We start from the raw sequence: 19,227 nt of genomic DNA, 5'->3' as shown, positions 1-19,227 counted from the left end.
CTTTTTCCCTTCTTACACTTCAACTACATTGTATACAATACAAATACAGTGTTTAGCTATTCTGAATAGCTATCAACAATGCCATGCGGCGTGTCGTTGTAACGGGTCTTGGGGCGGTCACTCCGCTCGGTGTGGGTGAGTGATCTTTTCTTTGCGAGTTGCGAATAGCTTCTGGAGCTTGAGCGCGCGAGCACACGCCGGTTTTACTGCGAGCAATGCATGCAATTGCCCCCTCCAGCTTACCAATGCCCCATCCCCCTTCTTCTTATCGTACTCGCTTTGGCCGCTTGGCCGGAGCTGCATGGCATCCCCGGACTCTCCCATGCCTCGAGTCCCCACTCCTCTCCGGAAAGGGAAAGTCTTGCCAATGAGAGTGCAGCGGCTTATTGTCCGCTTGTACATACTCCATACTGAATGTGTGCTGTGCATTTGATCGTGTCATGCTATGGTTTGATTTGATTTGACATGTGCATGGAGCTCCGGAGTTTCCCTCCGAATATGAATAAATTTGCTAATATGGACTGTGGTGCGGTATAGGTATTCGGCGCTCTTGGAAGCGTCTACTGGACGGCCACTGTGGCATTGTTAATGTAAAAGAGCGTGATGAGCGGTTTGCTGAGCAGCCTTGCCAGGTGGCTGCTGTTGTGCCCAAAGGAAGTCGGGAGGATGGTGGATGGATGGCTTCTGAGTGGTTGAGTCGGGGGGTGTGTGATGTTCTTGTTGGATGAATTCATTTTATGATGCTGATTTTTCTTGTAGGAGGAGCGGAAGATGGCTCAATTTGCGCAATACGCTATGGCTGCTACTGAAGAGGCACTGCAAGATGCTGATTGGAAACCTGAGACTTTTGAGCAGAGAGAGGCTACGGTATGTGTGCCTTTGATGTCGAATAGTTATGTTTGAAATGTGTCCTAATTTCCTATTCTAGGGAGTCTGTTTGGGATCAGGAATTGGAAACTTTGACGAGATCTACAACACAGTTGTAGCTTATGAAAAAGGCGTCAGTTAATCATTATTTGGGAGAAGACTATGACTGACTCGGTTTTACAGGGCTACAAAAAGGTCAATCCGCTATTTGTTCCGAAGCTTTTGATTAACCTCGGAGCCGGGCACATCTCCATGAAATACAGATTCATGGGCCCGAATCATGCCGCAACAACAGCGTGCACAACCGGAGCACACTCCATCGGGGACGCAGCCCGATTCATTGCCTGCGGTGATGCCGATGTCATGGTCGCCGGGGGAGCCGAATCCTGCATCCATCCATTAGCAATAGGCGGCTTCGCCCGAGCCAGAAGCCTAGCAACAGCATTCAACGACACACCAGAAAGCGCATCACGGCCATTCGACGCTGACCGCGGAGGCTTTGTGGTAGGCGAAGGTGCAGCAGTGATGATTCTCGAAGTACGTGTATTGAACATCGACTTTGGCCAGCTCTATACTAATGCCTGATATAGGATCTAGAACACGCCCTTGCGAGAGGAGCGCGGATCTACGCCGAACTGAAAGGATACGGCTGCTCCAGTGATGCGCATCATATGACCTCGCCCAAGGAAAATGGTGAAGGTGCTTTTATGGCTATGAAAAAGGCGCTGAAACAGGCGCAGTTGCGTCCTTCCGCGGTTGCCTATATCAACGCACATGCTACTTCAACTATGGTTGGGGATGCTGCTGAGAATGCTGCTATCAAGTCACTTTTCCTTGGCGAGGATGGTAAGGAGAAGGCTTCTGATGTGAATGTCAGTAGCACTAAAGGTGCGCTTGGTCATCTTCTTGGTGGTGCTGGTGCCATCGAGGCTTTGATTAGTGTTCTTGCGATTCATGAGGTAAGTGGTGCTTTACGTCCCGAATTTTTCGATACGGATTTTGTTGACAAGATATAGAACACTATGCCACCTACTATCAATCTGGAACGTTTGGCTGATGGGTTTGATTGCAACTATGCGCCGAAGGACCCTCAGTCTCGACAGATCGATGTCGCTTTGACAAATAGCTTTGGATTTGGTGGAACAAACAGCAGTCTCTGCTTTTCAAAGTACTCTTAGCGGCTCTTTTCCACCTTTGTATGATATTTTCCCAGATTATTTTGGTGTTGTTTTGACAGAGGCACTTTGTGCTCAGATGGCCTAGATCTCATCCATCATCGATGCGCTATTGAAATAAGTAGCGAATAGAATTATACTGCTTTCATAACTATCCCCAACAAGAGAAATCCAAACAATAAAGGGCAATTATTACTCGAGATGCAGCAGTATAGCATATAACACGTGACCCATCCAAATGCGGAGCCCCAGCCCGACCTTGACTCCGGATGCTTGACCTGATCCAAGAGAACCACCCCCCACGTCTTTGTACAGAACGCTCGTTGTGCAAACCCGAGAGCGTTTTGTGTTTCGAGTTATTCTTAGTTTGCGCTCACCATGGCGACCAATGGTGACCCTGGTCGAGGTAAGTTGTACTGATTGTGACGGAAGGCGCGCCGAACATGAGCCGCTTTCGATAACAAATCAATGCGAATGGTGTCTGCAAGAGCCTTGAACTAATAGCATGTTGTCCGACAGGACCGGGAAGTCTGGTTGATGCGTCCGGTTACTCCTTCACGGACAAGGACACCAAGCCCGGCAAGATCAAGGTGAAGAAGACATCCAAGGCGTCAACGAAGAAAAAGGCAGATGGTACAGCTCCTCGGACCCGGACCCTCAAGCACAACTGACTCTAGAAAACTATCAGAACCAAAAGATGGCCCTGTCGACACTTCTCCGACATCATCCCCTCTCCCTACCCTAGACGGCAAGATCGTCTCCGTGTTCCCAACTGGCAAGCCACGCCAGGAAGATCTGATCGAAACGGTCATTTGCAAACACTGCAAGCGCCCCACCCTCAAGCAGACAGCGGCCGAGCATGTCCGTGGTTGTCTGAAGGCGAAGCAAGAAAAGGCGCGCAAGAAGAAGGAGGCACGCGACGCGGCAAATCGCGCAAAGGCCGGCGACGACAAAGACGACGATCCTCTCGACAAGGACAATGAGGGTAACGCCATGATGGGCCAGAAAAGCTCCAAGAAGAGTGCCGTCAAGAGCACCGATGACAGGAAGGGCAAGAAGCGCAAGGCCGATGAGGACGACAAAGGCGAGCCCAAGAAAAAGAAGAAGAAGGATGAGCCTAAGCCGAAGACCGCTAAACCCAAGGGCCCTGTGGATGTCGAGAAACAATGCGGTGTTACTCTGCCGAACGGCGCGCAGTGCGCTCGTTCCTTGACTTGCAAGAGTCATTCCATGGGTGCGAAGCGATCAGTTCCTGGTCGTACACTGCCTTACGATATGCTGCTTCAGCAATATCAGAAGAAAAACCAGGCCCGCCAGCAGAGTATGTGGTGTCTTTCTTACTTTGCATTTTGCCCACGGGTGACTGACCTATTCGTATCCAGAGGCCGCAATCGATGCCAATGCCCCCCTACAGGAAGATATCGAGAACAACGGTCCTATTGACTCGGACGAAGAGAGAGACTCTGTAATGGCTGCTATCGCTCGTTCTAACCCCCAGCCTTTGGTCCAACATCCCCTGATCACCACCAAATCGAAATACCGATACGTCCGCATCAAGGAGCAGATGTCGCATGCAATGGGAGTACGCGGTGGCGGTGGGCTTTTCTCCGCCGACGACAGCCAGCCTCTATTTGGTGGCCTTCTTTTCCAGTCTGTCGCTGCTGATATGAACTCCTCCTCGCCCGTGGTCCCCAATGCGGAATCCGATGTCTCTGGTGCGCGCAAGACCCCAGTGACTGCTACATAATCCGTCCGGCGCATTGTATGATGATTTACGACAACTATTTTTTTCGTTTGCGCTTGGATTTGAGTTCCCTTGGTGTATTGGATATTGGATGCTGGCGTTCATGGGCGCAGGGACTACCTACTAGCGCATCCCCTCCGTTCCTTTCTTGTCATACTTCTTCTTCTGCGATTTCCCTGGATAGGCCATGGGCCCAGGCTGGTTCTCTTTGGTTTGAAAGGTGACGACATGATACCCCGGCTGGCGCCATACATTTGAAGCTTGGAAAGTAGATTGCAATTGAATCCTTTCCATATTGGTCTTTGATTTTTGGTGTGGCACTCGTAGTACTTGTAGTATTTGACATGGCATTACTGCAAGACTGTAGCACGCAGTTGCAGTTGAAGCTATTCAGATTACGTTATTTATGGCCTGAGTCATCAGGCCATCATTATTCGGCTCGCCGATCAGTCATTGTCTTTGAAACCTGGAGTCGTTATAACAGTCGCGAGCAAGGCTCTATTACGCTGAGTGCCTTCTTACTCCGATCATCTCACAGCTTCCAGCTCCAAACGCCCAGCTCATCTTGTGTCATTGCGGGCCAGCGCCCTCTGAGCTATCACTCCACCTAGCTCTCCGAGTCTAATTGATCGCAACCCGACCCCCTCTCACCCTTTGAGGGAATCATAAGCCTACTGGGCATCTTTGCCTAGCTACCATCCGATATTTACGGTCTCTTACACCTCCCGAACATTCACAATGAGCCACGCGGTCCCAGACCTAGATTCCATAGGAATCAAAGCCGAGCATGATTTGGCCGACCAATTCCGCCGCGAAGTCGCGACTCTCCTCGGGCGCAACAACCTCAATTTCCCCGGCGCACAACCAGTCAGCTTCTCATCGAAACACCTGGAGGAATTGCAGCGCGAGGACTACTTCGTGTGTGAAAAGACAGACGGCATTCGCTGCCTGATGTACTTTGCGCGCGGAGACCCAGACTCCGACGCACCAGAGATTCACTATCTGATCGATCGCAAGAACGACTACCGCTTCGTACCGGGTCTGCATTTCCCCCTGCCGAACGATGACACGTTCCAGTCATACCATGTTGACACCTTAGTCGACGGCGAGCTCGTCAACGACACGTACGAAGATGGATCGCGGCAGCTTAAATACCTCGTCTTTGATTGTCTCGTGTTGGACGGACAGAGTCTCATGCACCGGACGTTGGATAAGCGTCTGGCATATTTCAAGGAGAAGGTCCTCCGGCCGTACAATGCCATGTACCGCAAGTTCCCAGAAGAGAAGCAACACCGCGCTTTTGCTGTCGAGGACAAATCTACGCAGTTCAGCTATGGTATTGAGATGATGTTCCGCGAGATTATTCCCAAGGTTAAGAAAATCCACGGCAACGACGGTCTCATTTTTACTTGTCGCAGTACTCCATACCGCATTGGTACAGATGAGCATATTCTCAAGTGGAAGCCGCCAGCTGAAAATACCATTGATTTCCGTATGCGTCTTGAATTCCCGATGCTTGAGCCTGACACTGAGGATGAGTCTGAGGGTATCACTCAGCCCTATGTGGACTATGATGCTATTCCGATCTTTCATTTGTTCGTCATGCTCAATGCTGGCGAGTACCGTCATTTCGGGGAGATGTTCGTTGATGCGAATGAATGGGAGGATCTCAAGGCTCTGGGCGTTCCATTAGACAACACTATTGTCGAGTGTGCCAAGGATTCCGAAGGGCGATGGCGGTACCATCGTCTCCGTGACGACAAGAACGATGCCAACCACATCTCGACTGTTGAGAAGGTTCTTGAAAGTATTGAGGACCGCGTCACTGAAGATGACCTCATCCGTCTTGCGCCAGTTATCAAGACTGCCTGGAAAAAGCGCGCGAACAACATGGCTGCTGGAGATGCAGACAGGCAACGGAGAGCCCAGGCACCGAATCCGAACGGCGTCAAGCGCAAATTCGAAGAGTGATAGGGGGAAAAAACTCGCTGTCCTGCTTCGACGCATATCTTTGACTTCTTTCTCGGGACTCTCTGCATATCTCTTGATTATCTGCAAGGCACTTGGCGTTGGGTTGAATTGTTCTTTATCACTTTACATAAAAGACTATGCCATACATGGCCATGGCACAATGGAATGGGAAATGGGAAGCAGATACAAAAACAAGAGACGGCGTCCTATGCTTTTCAAGGTCTTTCCATCCAGTAAACAGACAAAAATACAATATGTAAACTTCTCAGTAATATAGTCGCAGTTGTATAGATGATACATTGTTCCCAAAAGCGGAACGGCTAAACTCGAACTCCGGATTCCTCCCTTTCCCGTCACAACCCATGAGCGCATCACCCAAGTGAACCCTTAACAACGCCATTTCATCAGTTTTCATCTCGGAAATTGCTTCGTTCAGACCTACTGCCAGTCTAGCAAGATGGGTGTCCGAGATTCCCAGGGGGAGGCGACGGGGACCCCCGACCCTGTTGAGAAGGGCATGGCCACCCTCAATACTATCCGGTATGTCGCTTTTTATGCATGAAACAATTGCCCTGGGGTGCCCGTAGGCACTTTTCTCGGTCGCAAGTGCTAACTGCTCTCATAGAATCGGTGTGAAGGCCATGGTGCAGAAGGTCAGTTTTGGCCCTTCGGTTGCAGATTCTAGTGATCGCATCACGTGATGACTGGCGTCGTTGGACTGGATCAATTGTCTAGCTTTAATACTGACTGTTGTTGATAGGATGGGGAGCTGCGCAAAGCTGAGATTCTGTCCATCAGGCAGCGAAAGGACGGACCTTCTTTCTAGTATGTTTGACATTGTTCTCTTTTCATGCTTCGAGTCAGTGCTGATGTTCAATTACAGCGTACACTATGTCGACTTCAACAAGCGTCTTGATGGTGAGTTGTGTTGCAGCAGTCCCCTTACTGTATCTATTTTGATCTAACATGGGTCCAGAATGGGTTTCGTCTTCGCGTATCGATCTCTCGCATGAGGTTGAATGGCCTCAGCCTGAAAAGGCTGATAAGAAGAAGACTGCCGCTGCCAACAAAGCACCCAGCAAGAATACGAATAAGCGTGCTCGTGCCGACAGTCGCGATGTGTCACAGACACCCGATGCATTGGGTGGCAAGAATGTGAATGTCGGCAAGGCTTCACGACCTTCAAAGGCTGGTGGGAAAGAGAACCTCAGTGTCGAGACGCCCGGTGATACATCCCTATTCCCATCAGAGGTAGTTTCAACTGTCGGCACACCAAAGACTGTAGATCTCGAAGATGCAGAAATGCCAGATGTCTCAGCGGAAACCCAATCCCCCAAAGAAGGCGAAGTCAAAACAGCGTCGGGCGAGGTAATCACTCGTGGCGAAGAAATCGAACGACTGCGTACAAGCGGCAGTATGACACAGAACCCAACGGAAATCCATCGTGTCCGAAACTTGACCCGACTCCAGATGGGCAAGTATGATGTCGAGCCGTGGTATTTCTCGCCATACCCAGATTCCTTCTCGGACGTGGATCTGGTCTACATCGACGAGTTCTGCCTCAGCTACTTCGACAATAAACGTGCCTTTGAGCGACACCGCGCCAAGTGCACCCTTGTCCACCCACCCGGCAACGAGATCTACCGTGACGACTACATCTCCTTCTTCGAAGTTGACGGCCGCCGTCAGCGAACCTGGTGCCGCAACCTCTGTCTCCTGAGTAAACTCTTCCTAGACCACAAGACCCTCTACTACGACGTCGACCCATTTCTCTTCTACTGCATGTGTACGCGCGACGAGACAGGCTGCCATCTCGTCGGTTACTTCTCCAAGGAGAAAGACTCCGCAGAGGGATACAACCTGGCGTGTATCATGACACTTCCCCAGTATCAACGCCGCGGCTTCGGTCGTCTACTCATTTCCTTCAGCTACGAGCTCAGCAAGCGCGAAGGCAAGCTCGGCTCCCCCGAGAAACCACTCAGTGACTTAGGTCTGCTCGGTTATCGCCAGTACTGGCGCGAGACATTAGTGGACTTACTCATCGAACCAAACCGCGAAGCAATGAGCGAGAACGAATTGGCTGTGCTTACTTCCATGACTGAAAAGGATGTTCACGAGACATTGGTTGTGTTCAACATGCTCCGGTACTACGTAAGTTTTGATTCCCACTATACTGTACCATACATAGGGATGGGATTGCTAACTAGCTTTGCAGAAGGGCAATTGGGTCATCGTCCTCACAGACCATGTCGTCGAGGAACACAACAAGCGCCTCAAAAAAGAAGAGGTCAAGGGCGCGCGTAAGATTGATCCTACCCGTCTCCAGTGGAAGCCACCCGTCTTCACAGCTTCCAGCCGAACCTGGAACTGGTAGGCCAAGCTTGTGCTTCTCGTCTCGTTTGCCGTTACTTTGATCTGGGAGTTGTTATTATCTGACTGGTTATCTAATGAGTTTGGGGTCTGGGCTAGGTCTGGATGGATGGGCGTATTTTGAGAAAATGGTGTTTATGGGGCTCTTGTTTCTTCGGTTGATACCTATTTCTCTCACTTGTTTTGTACATTATGCCACTTGTTACCTTGCTACGTGTGCTTGAAAGATCATTATACATTCGAGGAATAATCGATGACCTGAAATTTTGTCTTTATCTGCTCGATACTGTGGTTTGCTTTCTAATGCTGATTTTCCCTTCTAGTTGAATTTGTATGAGTCCATTGACAGCTGTACAAGAGCACATAGGAGCCAGCCCTAAGCCGGCGAAACTAGACGTCAACTGTACGTACGGGAGATCTTCAAATTCGTATTGAAGATCAACATGATCCTATATATGCATTTTATGATGTTTATTGAATCATCAATGAGCAAGGGTTCAAGCTTACGGAGCAATCTTATATCATCCCATCCATGCAAAGCAGACATCCTGCTCCATTCACGAAGAGCAATCCAGCAGCGCCTAAAACATTCTGAATGTCTCCTCGAAAATACGACTGCGCCTTTTGACTGGTTGTTATCAGGTCCTTGATACTGTGGTCCTGTATCTATGCTTTGGTGAAAGGTAATCGTGTACGATGGACCGGAGGGTTCTAAGGACGTCGATCGAAGGCACGGTCTGTGAATGTCAGCAAATAGTTTGAAGTGGGCTTCGCGGTTAATGAAACTTCAATCTTGCATGAGACAGACAGAGTATCTTCCTGGCAGTTGGGTGAATTAGTTTTTGGGGTTCTAGCAAGAACTAAAATAAAGAAGTTTGCTAGGGGTTGGCAGAGTTGAGATTATCGACACGCCCAAGGAAGAATAGACACCACCTACAAAGCATGGAACTTAGCTTACTTAAATACTACGAGTTTGCATAAGACATGAAAATTGCTTAATGATGAATTGATAGTGCTGAGGAAATCACGTCAAGACTAGTTCGTGACCGACTAGCTCGCAACGAAAATCGGGGCCTGGGAGCCTGCTTGTTCAAAAGCAGACGCCATCGCGGCGATTGGGGTAACATACACAGGACATCCAGAATAAGCAGCCCAGGTATCCATACATCACAGAGACGTGCGGAGATTCTGAAGGCTGGAGTCCTGAGTAGAAGGGGGTGGGCACGGGGAATTGGAAGGTACATAACACGAAAGAAACGTGAGGGTATGAAATGAGAAGCCAACTCTGAGCAAAAGCAAAGTGGGCGATGTTCACTTGAGGTTATTGCTGATTGCAAGACATTAAACTGGGCAAGACTGATCAGATCTTGCTGCAGAACCATGGCACAGCTCTCAGAGGTGAAAAGAGGCACCGAGGATCCCATTGGTCAAGCGTGTCATTGCAAAGCTGAATCTCTCTATTTGGTTTCAGGGCTCCAGCCTCGGTATCGTGATCCAGAAGTGCCTTGAGAAGAGCCTTGAGGGCCGGACTTCTTGGGACCCCCGCCAGCAGCATCTCGAGACTTATTATTTGTCTTGCGAGGTTTGCTGGGGTTGGCGGGGTTGTGATGACGAGGAGTAAGGGTTCCAGCCTTCCTGGGGAGCAAAACTTGAGTAGGGGTGCCACCGGGGACACGAATTGTAACTCGAGTATTGCCATGGTGGTCAATGTCATTTGCTCCGACTAGGAAAACTCGGAGGCTCTGGGCGTTTACCGGCTTGGTGTTCTTGTAACGAGACTTCACTGGGGCCCATGCCATGGGAGGTGCCATAGGAGGCACACGAACAGCAGGCAGAGAGCCCGGCTCGCGGTCCTCAAACATCTCATCCTGCTCTTCAACCTGGCGGACAGCGAGATCGCCATCTCCGGGCTGCGAATCGACGACAACTCGGGGTAAAGAGACAGCGGCTCCGGAAACGTGGACAGGGAGAGGCTCCTTGGAAGCAGAAGTAACAGCCAGGACACTCTTCCTATCAGGTGGCGTGGACTTGCCGAAGAGATCATCAAATTTGGCTTGCCATGAGACAGCATTTGAAGCGGAGGGAGCAGAGGGCGCAGAGGGAGCAGCCTTTCGTGGTGGGGCTGCTGCCATGGACGCGAAAGAAGGAGCCGGGGCTGCGGCTGCGGCTGCGGGGGCGGGAGCAGCAACGGTAGCAGTAGCAGTGGCGGCTGCGGCTGCCTTAGGGGGCAACTTTACAACAGGCTTGGGAGGCTTCGGGGTAGGCAGATGGACAAGAGGACGATCCGAGTCTCCAAAGTAAACAGGATGGTGGCTGGACATTTCCTCCGGAGGAGGTGGAGAAGGGCTGCGCTCCTTCTCGGTAACCTGGCGCTTCTGCTGTTCGGTGCCCTGAGGGAAAAAGCGCGAGCTGCGAGTAGGTGCGGTGCGTGCATTGGGCTCAGCATTGACAAAGCCATCCGCGGGGGTATCAAGCTCGGTCAGTGGGTTCGAAGGGGCAACAGTATCCTTAACATTGGAATGGGTTCTCTCGGTAGTCTTAATGACCTTGCGCGAGCCGTCCTCGTTGACTCGAACCTGATTCCAAGTCTCGTTGAGGATGATGGGCCTGGTGATTCCCTTCTCGCGTTTTTCCTTGAATTGGGCCATAAAGTTGCGCGCATCCTCGGCCTCTTGTTTAGCGGCAACCTCGTGGAAATTGTTCCAAGCCTTCAAAGCTGCTGCGTGATTTTGCTGTGAGCTCGGAGGTCCAATAGGACGAGGGTGGCCGATAGGAGTCATCTTGTCAAGAGAGGGGTGTTTGGTCTCAGGCGACGGAAGGGTAGGAACGTTTGGCTCTTGAGGGCCAGGGAAGTTGGGTGCAGGCATCGTTGCTTGATCTAACCCGAGTTGACTGCGAAGAGGAACTTCACGAGATGCAAAGCCCAAAGGCTGATCGAAAATACCGTTGCCGAGAGTGAGAGTTCGGTCACTTCCCAGAGGCTTCCAAGGGTTGTTGACAGAAGGAGGATTCACCCCAATGTTAGGGTTTGTAGACCAAGGAGAGTGAGAAACATTCAGATTGGCACGCCACTGGGGACCATGCTGCTCTTCGGGTTTCGTATCAGCTTTGTTCTGAACTGGGGACTGCGACTCGGTTTGATCTTGGCCACCAGGTGCAGAAGGGTGGTCACGCTTCTGTTGGTTTGGTGAAGGAACGTGTCGAGGATGATGTTTGTCGGAAGTCCGCTCACGATCATGTGAAGCCACGAGTTTCTTGACAGAATCGGGATGGTGTACTTTCATCATACCATACTGTTTGGGTTCGCCAGATGGCTCAGGGACCGGGGGCTTTGGAGGTGAAGAGATGGCGGAGGCAGGGTGATGGTGAAGTTGCGAGGGAGATGGCGGGGGAGGATGGTGAAGAGGATGAGTTTGCTGATGGGATTGAGAGTGAGAATTGCGATTTTCCGGAATCTTCTTCTCTGGTGCAGGACCCATTGCTTCGAGTCGCTGTCTTATCCTCTCCCTTTTAGCCGCATCCTCCTTCTCCTCTTGTTCAATTCTTCGCTGCCGCGCCTCTAGACGCTTCTCCTTCATGATACGCTCTTGCATAGCAACAGGATCCTCCTGGGGTATTTGAGGAACTGGTACCTGTGCCTCCGCAGGAGAGTCACCTACATCAACAACCGAACGCGCTGTCCCGTTGGGCCCAGATGAATGCATCTCATCTTTCCCGTGGGGCTGCTCCCGATCGATTAAGGCTGGATCCACCATTCCATTCACCTGCGAGCCTCTTCGAACATCGTTAAATCTTGGGGGTGCATCGGGTCGGCCGAAAGACATCCTACGACCATACCCTCCACTTCCACCGCTCACATTCGACGATGTTCGACGACGACCCCAACCTGGACCATCCTGGTGGCTGGATCTGTGCGTTTGGAATGCAGCAGATGGTTCGGCTGGCCCACCTGAGTGCTCATTTGCTCTCTGCAACACAGCAGGGGCTCGAGGATGCTGGTCAGGACGCCATGATGGTCTCCGAGTATCTGCCACTGGCTCATACCGGCCGGATCGAGAATTGTAGAGTTCTCGAGGAGCACCTGACTGGGTATCTTTCCATGTGCGGTTGAAATCGTCTGCTGCAATCTCCTTTGGTGGTAATTGGCCATGATATCCCTCATCTCTCGGACCCTGAGAATGGCTCATAGGCATGCGCAGCTGATGAGGAGGAGGCTGCATCGGAGCACTGACTGGAGAAACTCTTTCAACCGGTGGTAAGGTGGCCCATGGAGACTTGGAGGGTGGTGCTGGGCTCGTAGAGCTAGATTGGACATTGTCATTTGTGCCCTTGGACGAAGCACTTGCAGTCCTTGCCTGACGTTCAGCATTCGCTCCTAGTTTGAGAATGGTGGGATTTGGTCCGATTGACGTCGTTGGTTTCGGTGCAAACTTAAGAGGCTCTTTCGTAGCGGGCGGATGTTCTGCAGAAGGCGCCTCCTTAGGTTCTGGCTGATTGGGAGCTGGTGGAGGGTCAGTGTGAGTGAGAGTGACCTTAGTTCCATCTGTCCACTCGATCGTCTCGGGGGCCCAATCATCTTCGTCATCATCGATATCCGCCCATTTCGCTTCAGAGCTAACAGCACCATCTTCTTGGATACGCGAAGTCATATGAATGCCGTATTGCTGCTTCAACTCTTCGTCGGTCAAGTGCTTCGGTGGAGGAGGCTGGACAGCTATACAGATATCAACGTCAGCTCAGGTAGCTCCCGCTCAATCAAGCTAAAAACATACGCCGATTCTTGTTCCAGACCTGGTTGGGATCAGGACCTGATCCACCAGTATTGCCTCCGCCTGCCCCAGTCTTTGAAAACGAATCACGCATCCCGGCGGTAGTCTTTGCGACAAGTCGTGGTCGAGAGCTTGGCTGCGGGGTACCGAGTGGTGTACTTGAAGCTGAAGGCACTACACAGGTCAGTGCTGGTCATCAGAAGATCCTTGATTAAGAACATACCCTTCTCAGGGGCCTTCGGGGGTGTTGGAGCTCCCGCAACCTTGGGTACTGAGAACTTGGCGAAGGAAACAGGCTTGAATGAGCCTGGCTTTTTGACAGAGCCACTTCGCGCATGGTTTCTGCTATCCGTTCGACTTGCATCAGATTCCGAACCACCTTGTGACGCTGTATCATCTCCGCCATCCGATGCCGATGCAATTCCGTTTAGTTCAAGGACCCTTGTCGCAACAACTCCAGCGCCCTGTTTGCTATTATCCTGCGCCCAAGTCAGCACGCGCTTCGAGACGTTTCCAACAGCATAGCTCACTGTCACAGAGCCCACAGGATCTTTGTCACTTCCAGTCCGTTCCCCTCGTGAATCAAGCATGTCGGTGGTCTCGTGGTTCTGCTGGTTCAAGCGTGAGTTGTTTGATGTAGCGTTGTTCATTGCGATATGTTCGGTCTTCCCTGCGTCCCCTCCAGCAGATAGATTGTCGTTGGTACTCGCAGGAACGTCGGAAGGCGAGGGCTCGCCGCCCGACAGGGTCTGATCTACCACATCGCGGTTGCTCTGCTCTGCCATAACAATACTCGAATCTGTCCACAGCAACAATTGCGATAATATCAGCAAAGCGCCCTCGGTGATGAGAGCATGGGTTCCGGGGGGGCTCAAAAGGCAGCTGCGGATCGGCCATGCGGGTTGCCCAAGAACACATACCTATCGTCAGATATCAAGGATCGCCACGGTTGCACTGCTAGCTCGACTGGTTGCACCCTGAAGAAATGGGATTCTACAACCAGATATGATTCGGCCAACAGTCTTCGAAAGCTGATGGGGTAGCCGTGTCAAGTGGAGAGTACGGCGGAATCGGAGGGCGCGTGCGTTAGGAGAGTCCGCAGCGCAAGAAATCCCAGAGACGGGAGGAGGTCCAAGGGGGCGACTTTCTGAGTGAGGAGGGTTGATGGTACAAGAATAGGGAGGATGATACAAGATTCAAGTGTCAACTCGGGTTGAAGCTGAGGGTCGCTGTTTTCGGTTAGCGTGGCCCGGACGAAAGTTGTGAGGTGTATCTGCCCACACACCTTGCTTGACGCCCTATTTGCGACTTATCGGAGGTTTAATCTGTGTGTAATGTTGTACGCAGAAGATGGACAAGAAATAATACTTTCGGCGTGAGGCTGCACGCCGTTTTTACGAAAAAGTGAGGAAAGAGCCCGCCAGCTAGGTTTCACCAGATTTCATACTCTACGTTTAGAACTACACGAAAAAAAGCGGCATAAATCAGATATTGAAACACAGTGAGATTCTAAGATTCTCGCTAAAACCAAGACATTCCCTTGCACTGAAAGTGAGGATCCAGTATATACATCAGTCCTCCGTGCATTGGGTCAAAGGGGAAAGCTTAGTGGGGGTGGTTCTTGTGGTGGCCTGTTGGTGAAGCGTCAGCTATTATTCGAGACTCATGGATCAAGAAAGAGCATGATAGATGGCTGGGAGAGCTTACGCAGGTGGAAGTAGTACTCCATGCTGTAACCCAGAATCAGGATACCACCAATGGCGTGGACAAGGGCTGTGTCGATCAGTATACATGCGAATATCAAGTAACGGTTGGATTATACGTACGGACACCAGAGGCGTTCTTGCCGCTGAAGTAGCGAGCCTGGTAGCGGCCGATGATACCGGTAGCCTTGACGGTAGGGGCAGGGCCACGGGGAAGACCGGCGTAGAAGTTCACAACGCGCTCCATACGGGCAGCATCCTGAGCGGCACCGATAGCCTTGAAGAAACGTCAGCGATCAAGTCGAGAAATATTTGGGAATCAACGATGTCGATGGCTCGCACGAAAACGACTTCGGGGCGGGACGGGTGTAGACAGGGTGCGCAATGTCAACGATGACAGCGGGATGGGTAACTCACGTTGGGGGAGGCGACCTAGAGTGAAAGTTAGCATCAATCGCAGAGGTGTATGACCCTAATAGTCATCAATGATAGTGTCCTTACCTTGGGGGGGATCAAGGTCGAGAGACCTCGGCGGGCGATGTAGCTCATCTTGTCTGGGCTGGAGGGTGTCAGAAATTGGTCGCACAGGATAGAGGAACTCTCAATGAGTATTCGGGAGGCGGAGACGTCGTGGACTTACGTTGATTGCAGCGCAAGTGAACCAAAGAAAGCTGATGGAGGAGGAAGGAGGAACAAACCGAGCCCTGCGGGTGGTCGGAAAGCCAAGACCCGCTAAACCATATTCGGTGGTGTCGTGACTTGCGAATTGCAGGCAAACCACACCTTGAAATGCTTCCTCTTTGGCAACGACCATTCCACCCATCCAAAAGACATAATGTCGCTTTTCAGAATTAGGGGTGCCGCTACCCTTCGCGCTAGCAGAATTTCTGCGCCCCTCAATGCGCGTTTTGTCTCCAATGGCGCCAAGGGCGCTCCCATCGTGAAGACCACCCCGTCCGAGGCTCCCACCACGACTCACTCGAGCAGCTCCTTGATCAACAAGGAGAGTCCCTCCGAGTCTATGGCCCGTCACCAGCCCGACTATGAGGCTACCATCGATCACGGTACCTCGTACGAGATCCCCTTCTAGTTCCGTCGCAGATCCTTCCACTAACCATTGGCGTCAATGCAGGCAATTCTCCCCGGTGCCCAAGCGCGTCATGGATGGCAGTGAGCCCGGTGACTCTCTCCCCGGCGCTGTCCTCTCCGGAGCCCCTACCGATCTCCAGGCCCGTACTGTGCGGTACGTTCTATAGATTTCAACATAATACCTAGCTCTCACATACTAACTTTGACACAGCATCTACCGTCCCACTAAGGCTGCAACACAGTCTGGTACCTGGCACCAGCACCACTGGCGCATGGATTGGGATATCTTGCAGCGCGGTCACCGCTGGGAGAACCCTCTCATGGGCTGGCAATCGTCCGCCGACGGCATGCAGGGCACTAACATCAAGTTTAAGTCCAAGGAAGACGCCATTGCTTTTGCCCAAAAGCAGGGCTACGAATACTTTGTCCAGGAGCCAAACGAGCGCCGTTTCGTGCCCAAGGCCTACGCCAACAACTTCCTTCACGAATCCAAGAAGATCAAGCACATCAAGACCAAATGATTTGACCTTCGTGCTGTATAATGTACATATTTGCCAGTTTTATCTCTTGAAATCAATCCCAAGCTTTTCAATTTCAAGCAATGACCATGAGCTTATCGAATGGTATTCCGAATAGAAAGCTAGAGGCGGGCAAGAGAAAAGACCGAGGACTGAAATTAATTCTTCTCTAAAATGACTTCGATGCAAAAGTTGCGACTTTCCTACCTGCTTACTGTTTATCATGACGTTGGATTACACCTCATTGTTCAGGACTGTCCATCTGACTGGGTTGCTAGTTGCCGTTTACCTATATGCTAGTCCGCTATGTTATGAAATTTCCATTCAAGCATAGCCAAATACGTTCAGAAAATAATGTTATGAATAGTAATATGCTTTCAGACCCGCTATACCAGACTTTCCGGTGCACTTGGTTTTCTGGGCATTTCACTCGTTAAATAGTGTTGTCAGACACACGCGCCAGTGGATGCTCGAATGTTTAAGCATCCAATGTTGTCCTTAATATAACAATGCTCGAGTCGTGTCGGTTCGAATGTATCTTGGCACAGTGTAGTATCATAGGAGCTTTGACACAGCAGTGGTCATTTATTAGGGCAAGCTCGATTTAGGGCACTTGTGCCTTGGCTCTCTCTCTCTCTTTAGGCTTACAGTCTTGTTTTCAAATAACACATGATATATATTTGCTGGCAGTTTGTATATTTATTCAAGCTAAAACATACTTGTTTACTCTTCTTTCATGAATTTCTATGTATCTGGGGTATGTTTAGATTTGCTGAAACTGCAGATATGTGGAAACATGACCAATATATATCTCTGCAAGTCACAATACTGTCCAACAGCAAGAATGGAATGCTTCAAAAATCAACACACCTCAAATTGATTAAATTGTAATTGGCATATAGCAGTCTCACCGGAAGCAGGGAGAATAGGAACGTACGAGCAGAAAAGTATGCGCAGCTAAAGGCCAAATCGGCCCCGCCACCCACCCACCCCCCACTCTAAAAATTGATAAGATTAAAAAGATTAACAACTTTTCATTCCCACCTCCGACCCTTTTTGTTCACCACACCCTCAAAATGACCGCCGAAATAGATACTACCGTTCCTTCTCTCCGCAAGGTTCTTGTCTCCGAATCTGAGCCACTTGCGCGCCGATTCCGCGCCCTTTTCTCTCTCAAGCACCTGGCGTGCCTGCAGCCTCCCACCGAGCAGACCCTCCCCGCCATCGAAGCAATTGCCGCCGGCTTTTCCTCACCCTCAGCTCTACTCAAGCATGAGCTCGCCTACTGTCTCGGTCAAACTAAGAACATTGGCTCTGTCGCATACCTGCAGCAAGTCGTGGAAGATACCAAGGAGGATGCGATGTGCCGCCACGAGGCCGCAGAGGCGCTGGGCGCTCTCGGCTACGAGGACAGCTTGGAAATCCTCAAGAAGCTTAGAGATGATCAGAAGGAATTGGACATCATCCGTGAGACCTGCGATATTGCCGTCGACCGCATTCTGTGGGAGAACTCCGAGGAGCGCAAGGCTGAGAAGTTGAAGCCTAGGTACGTTTTGCGCGTCACACTGCATACAGCGAAGAGATTGCTGACATTTTTATCTTGAATCTACAGTGACTTCACATCTATCGACCCTGCTCCTCCCATGCCCCTGGAGGCCAGCGAACCCAACGTCCCCGACCTGGAAAAGACACTGCTTGACACCAAGCTTCCTCTGTTCCAAAGATACCGTGCTATGTTCGGTCTGCGTGATCTTGCCTCGCCCCCAGACCTCCCCACCGCAGTTGACGCTGTCAATGCGCTCGCCAAGGGCCTCAAGGACCCCTCTGCCCTCTTCCGTCACGAAGTTGCCTTTGTCTTCGGACAACTCTGCCACCCCGCCTCCATCCCCAGTCTCACAGAATCGCTGAGCGACCTGTCAGAGGCCGGTATGGTGCGACACGAAGCGGCGGAGGCTCTGGGCAGCCTTGGCGAGGAAGAGGGTGTGGAGGAGACCTTGAAGAAGTTCTTGAACGACCCCGATCAGGTTGTCAGAGATAGTGTCATTGTGGCTCTTGACATGGCAGAGTTTGAGAAGAATGGTGAAGTCGAATATGCGCTGTTGCCAGGAAGTGCCGAGCAAGTTGCGGCTGCATGATGGATATGCCAAAAAAAAATTGATTCGTGACGTCGTGATTTTGATACTCTTGTCCCGCTAGTTATACAGCCTTTCTCCAAAAATAGACCAGTTCAACATCTTTTGTACAATCCGAATATCCAAACTAGTTGTTTGAAGTTTCCCTATAGAAAAAGTCATTAGCGGAGAAAAATCGAGAGAGCTTGAAGTGGGCTGGCATACTTGAAACCGCAAACACATCGATAGAATACAGTACTTCCTTCATCAGCACTGCGCAGCTGCACTGTAGTCCAAAACATCTCCTTCCGCCCACAGTCAGGACAGTCACGCTCGATGATAGCTTCGGTCATGCGGTCTGCCGCTGACAGGGTCTGGACTGCCGATCGTTTGGCTCTCAGTGCTGAAGGGAATGCGGAAGGCTTGGACTCGGAAACGGTAGTTTGAGGAATAGTGTCTGTAAGTGGAATTAGAAGACAATATCAAAGTTAAAAACACAATTCACTCACCTTTGTTCCGAGTGCCGCAGACATCACAGTGAAGAATCGCATCAGCATTGCCGGTAGACTCTCGTAGGAGATTACCGCAATCTGTGCAGAAAATCAAAGAACCTATGACAGACATATTGATCAAAGCAAGGAAGGGAGTCCAAAAAAAATGCAGGAAATTAAAAAAAGAGCAAAGTGACGAACGAGATAGGCCTTCAGCGCAACGACTCGAACATGCAACTTTTTTTTGGCGCACGAGCCTCCGACAGGCGGTCACGCGTGGCAGTAGACGTGCCGTCACTCATACGGAATTGGTGAACTTACTTGACCGTAGCTTGAACAGCTATCTCTCAATTTTTTGTTGTTTTATGTTTGAATGACCCAGGGATGTCATAAGGAATATAAAGTTTCTGTCATGTCTC

General features: G+C 50.8%; 9 protein-coding genes across 9 annotated transcripts; 6 read left to right on the top strand and 3 right to left on the bottom strand.

Annotated features, from left to right (window-relative positions):
* Positions 1-83: 83 nt before the first annotated feature.
* Positions 84-2,045, top strand: N7508_008004 (putative beta-ketoacyl synthase (Cem1); the record flags this gene model as incomplete). Its single annotated transcript, XM_058466068.1, has 7 exons — positions 84-135; positions 538-704; positions 760-867; positions 929-1,000; positions 1,051-1,404; positions 1,458-1,826; positions 1,884-2,045. 7 exons carry the CDS (start codon positions 84-86, stop codon positions 2,043-2,045), a joined length of 1,284 nt encoding a protein of 427 aa, XP_058317396.1.
* A 375-nt stretch (positions 2,046-2,420) lies between these two features.
* Positions 2,421-3,789, top strand: N7508_008003 (deubiquitination module subunit SGF73; the record flags this gene model as incomplete). Its single annotated transcript, XM_058466067.1, has 4 exons — positions 2,421-2,448; positions 2,562-2,675; positions 2,731-3,363; positions 3,425-3,789. The coding sequence occupies 4 exons, from the start codon at positions 2,421-2,423 to the stop codon at positions 3,787-3,789; spliced, it is 1,140 nt and encodes a 379-aa protein (XP_058317395.1).
* Positions 3,790-4,524: 735 nt separating this feature from the next.
* On the top strand, positions 4,525-5,757 carry N7508_008002 (mRNA guanylyltransferase; the record flags this gene model as incomplete). Its single annotated transcript, XM_058466066.1, has 1 exon — positions 4,525-5,757. The coding sequence occupies one exon, from the start codon at positions 4,525-4,527 to the stop codon at positions 5,755-5,757; it is 1,233 nt and encodes a 410-aa protein (XP_058317394.1).
* Positions 5,758-6,214: 457 nt separating this feature from the next.
* On the top strand, positions 6,215-8,131 carry N7508_008001 (NuA4 histone acetyltransferase complex catalytic subunit ESA1; the record flags this gene model as incomplete). Its single annotated transcript, XM_058466065.1, has 6 exons — positions 6,215-6,297; positions 6,383-6,410; positions 6,518-6,582; positions 6,641-6,675; positions 6,734-7,908; positions 7,973-8,131. The coding sequence occupies 6 exons, from the start codon at positions 6,215-6,217 to the stop codon at positions 8,129-8,131; spliced, it is 1,545 nt and encodes a 514-aa protein (XP_058317393.1).
* Positions 8,132-9,584: 1,453 nt separating this feature from the next.
* N7508_008000 (uncharacterized protein) lies at positions 9,585-13,681 on the bottom strand (the record flags this gene model as incomplete). The annotated part of the gene is made up of 4 exons (XM_058466064.1): positions 9,585-12,841; positions 12,900-13,070; positions 13,120-13,375; positions 13,427-13,681. 4 exons carry the CDS (start codon positions 13,679-13,681, stop codon positions 9,585-9,587), a joined length of 3,939 nt encoding a protein of 1,312 aa, XP_058317392.1.
* An 820-nt stretch (positions 13,682-14,501) lies between these two features.
* Positions 14,502-15,148, bottom strand: N7508_007999 (F1F0 ATP synthase subunit f; the record flags this gene model as incomplete). The annotated part of the gene is made up of 5 exons (XM_058466063.1): positions 14,502-14,527; positions 14,604-14,669; positions 14,723-14,876; positions 15,017-15,031; positions 15,101-15,148. The coding sequence occupies 5 exons, from the start codon at positions 15,146-15,148 to the stop codon at positions 14,502-14,504; spliced, it is 309 nt and encodes a 102-aa protein (XP_058317391.1).
* Positions 15,149-15,434: 286 nt separating this feature from the next.
* On the top strand, positions 15,435-16,209 carry N7508_007998 (ETC complex I subunit; the record flags this gene model as incomplete). The annotated part of the gene is made up of 3 exons (XM_058466062.1): positions 15,435-15,670; positions 15,732-15,842; positions 15,900-16,209. The coding sequence occupies 3 exons, from the start codon at positions 15,435-15,437 to the stop codon at positions 16,207-16,209; spliced, it is 657 nt and encodes a 218-aa protein (XP_058317390.1).
* A 1,073-nt stretch (positions 16,210-17,282) lies between these two features.
* N7508_007997 (deoxyhypusine monooxygenase) lies at positions 17,283-18,341 on the top strand (the record flags this gene model as incomplete). Its single annotated transcript, XM_058466061.1, has 2 exons — positions 17,283-17,752; positions 17,819-18,341. 2 exons carry the CDS (start codon positions 17,283-17,285, stop codon positions 18,339-18,341), a joined length of 993 nt encoding a protein of 330 aa, XP_058317389.1.
* A 124-nt stretch (positions 18,342-18,465) lies between these two features.
* On the bottom strand, positions 18,466-18,941 carry N7508_007996 (DNA-directed RNA polymerase I core subunit RPA12; the record flags this gene model as incomplete). Its single annotated transcript, XM_058466060.1, has 3 exons — positions 18,466-18,484; positions 18,543-18,774; positions 18,827-18,941. 3 exons carry the CDS (start codon positions 18,939-18,941, stop codon positions 18,466-18,468), a joined length of 366 nt encoding a protein of 121 aa, XP_058317388.1.
* Between the last annotated feature and the right edge of the window lie 286 nt (positions 18,942-19,227).

Source organism: Penicillium antarcticum (genome assembly GCF_028974205.1).
Source record: "Penicillium antarcticum strain IBT 31339 chromosome Unknown utg000008l_segment0_segment0, whole genome shotgun sequence".
NCBI lineage: Eukaryota > Fungi > Ascomycota > Eurotiomycetes > Eurotiales > Aspergillaceae > Penicillium > Penicillium antarcticum.
Note: the sequence above shows the minus strand (reverse complement) of the source record. Positions and strands in the feature narration are given on the sequence as shown.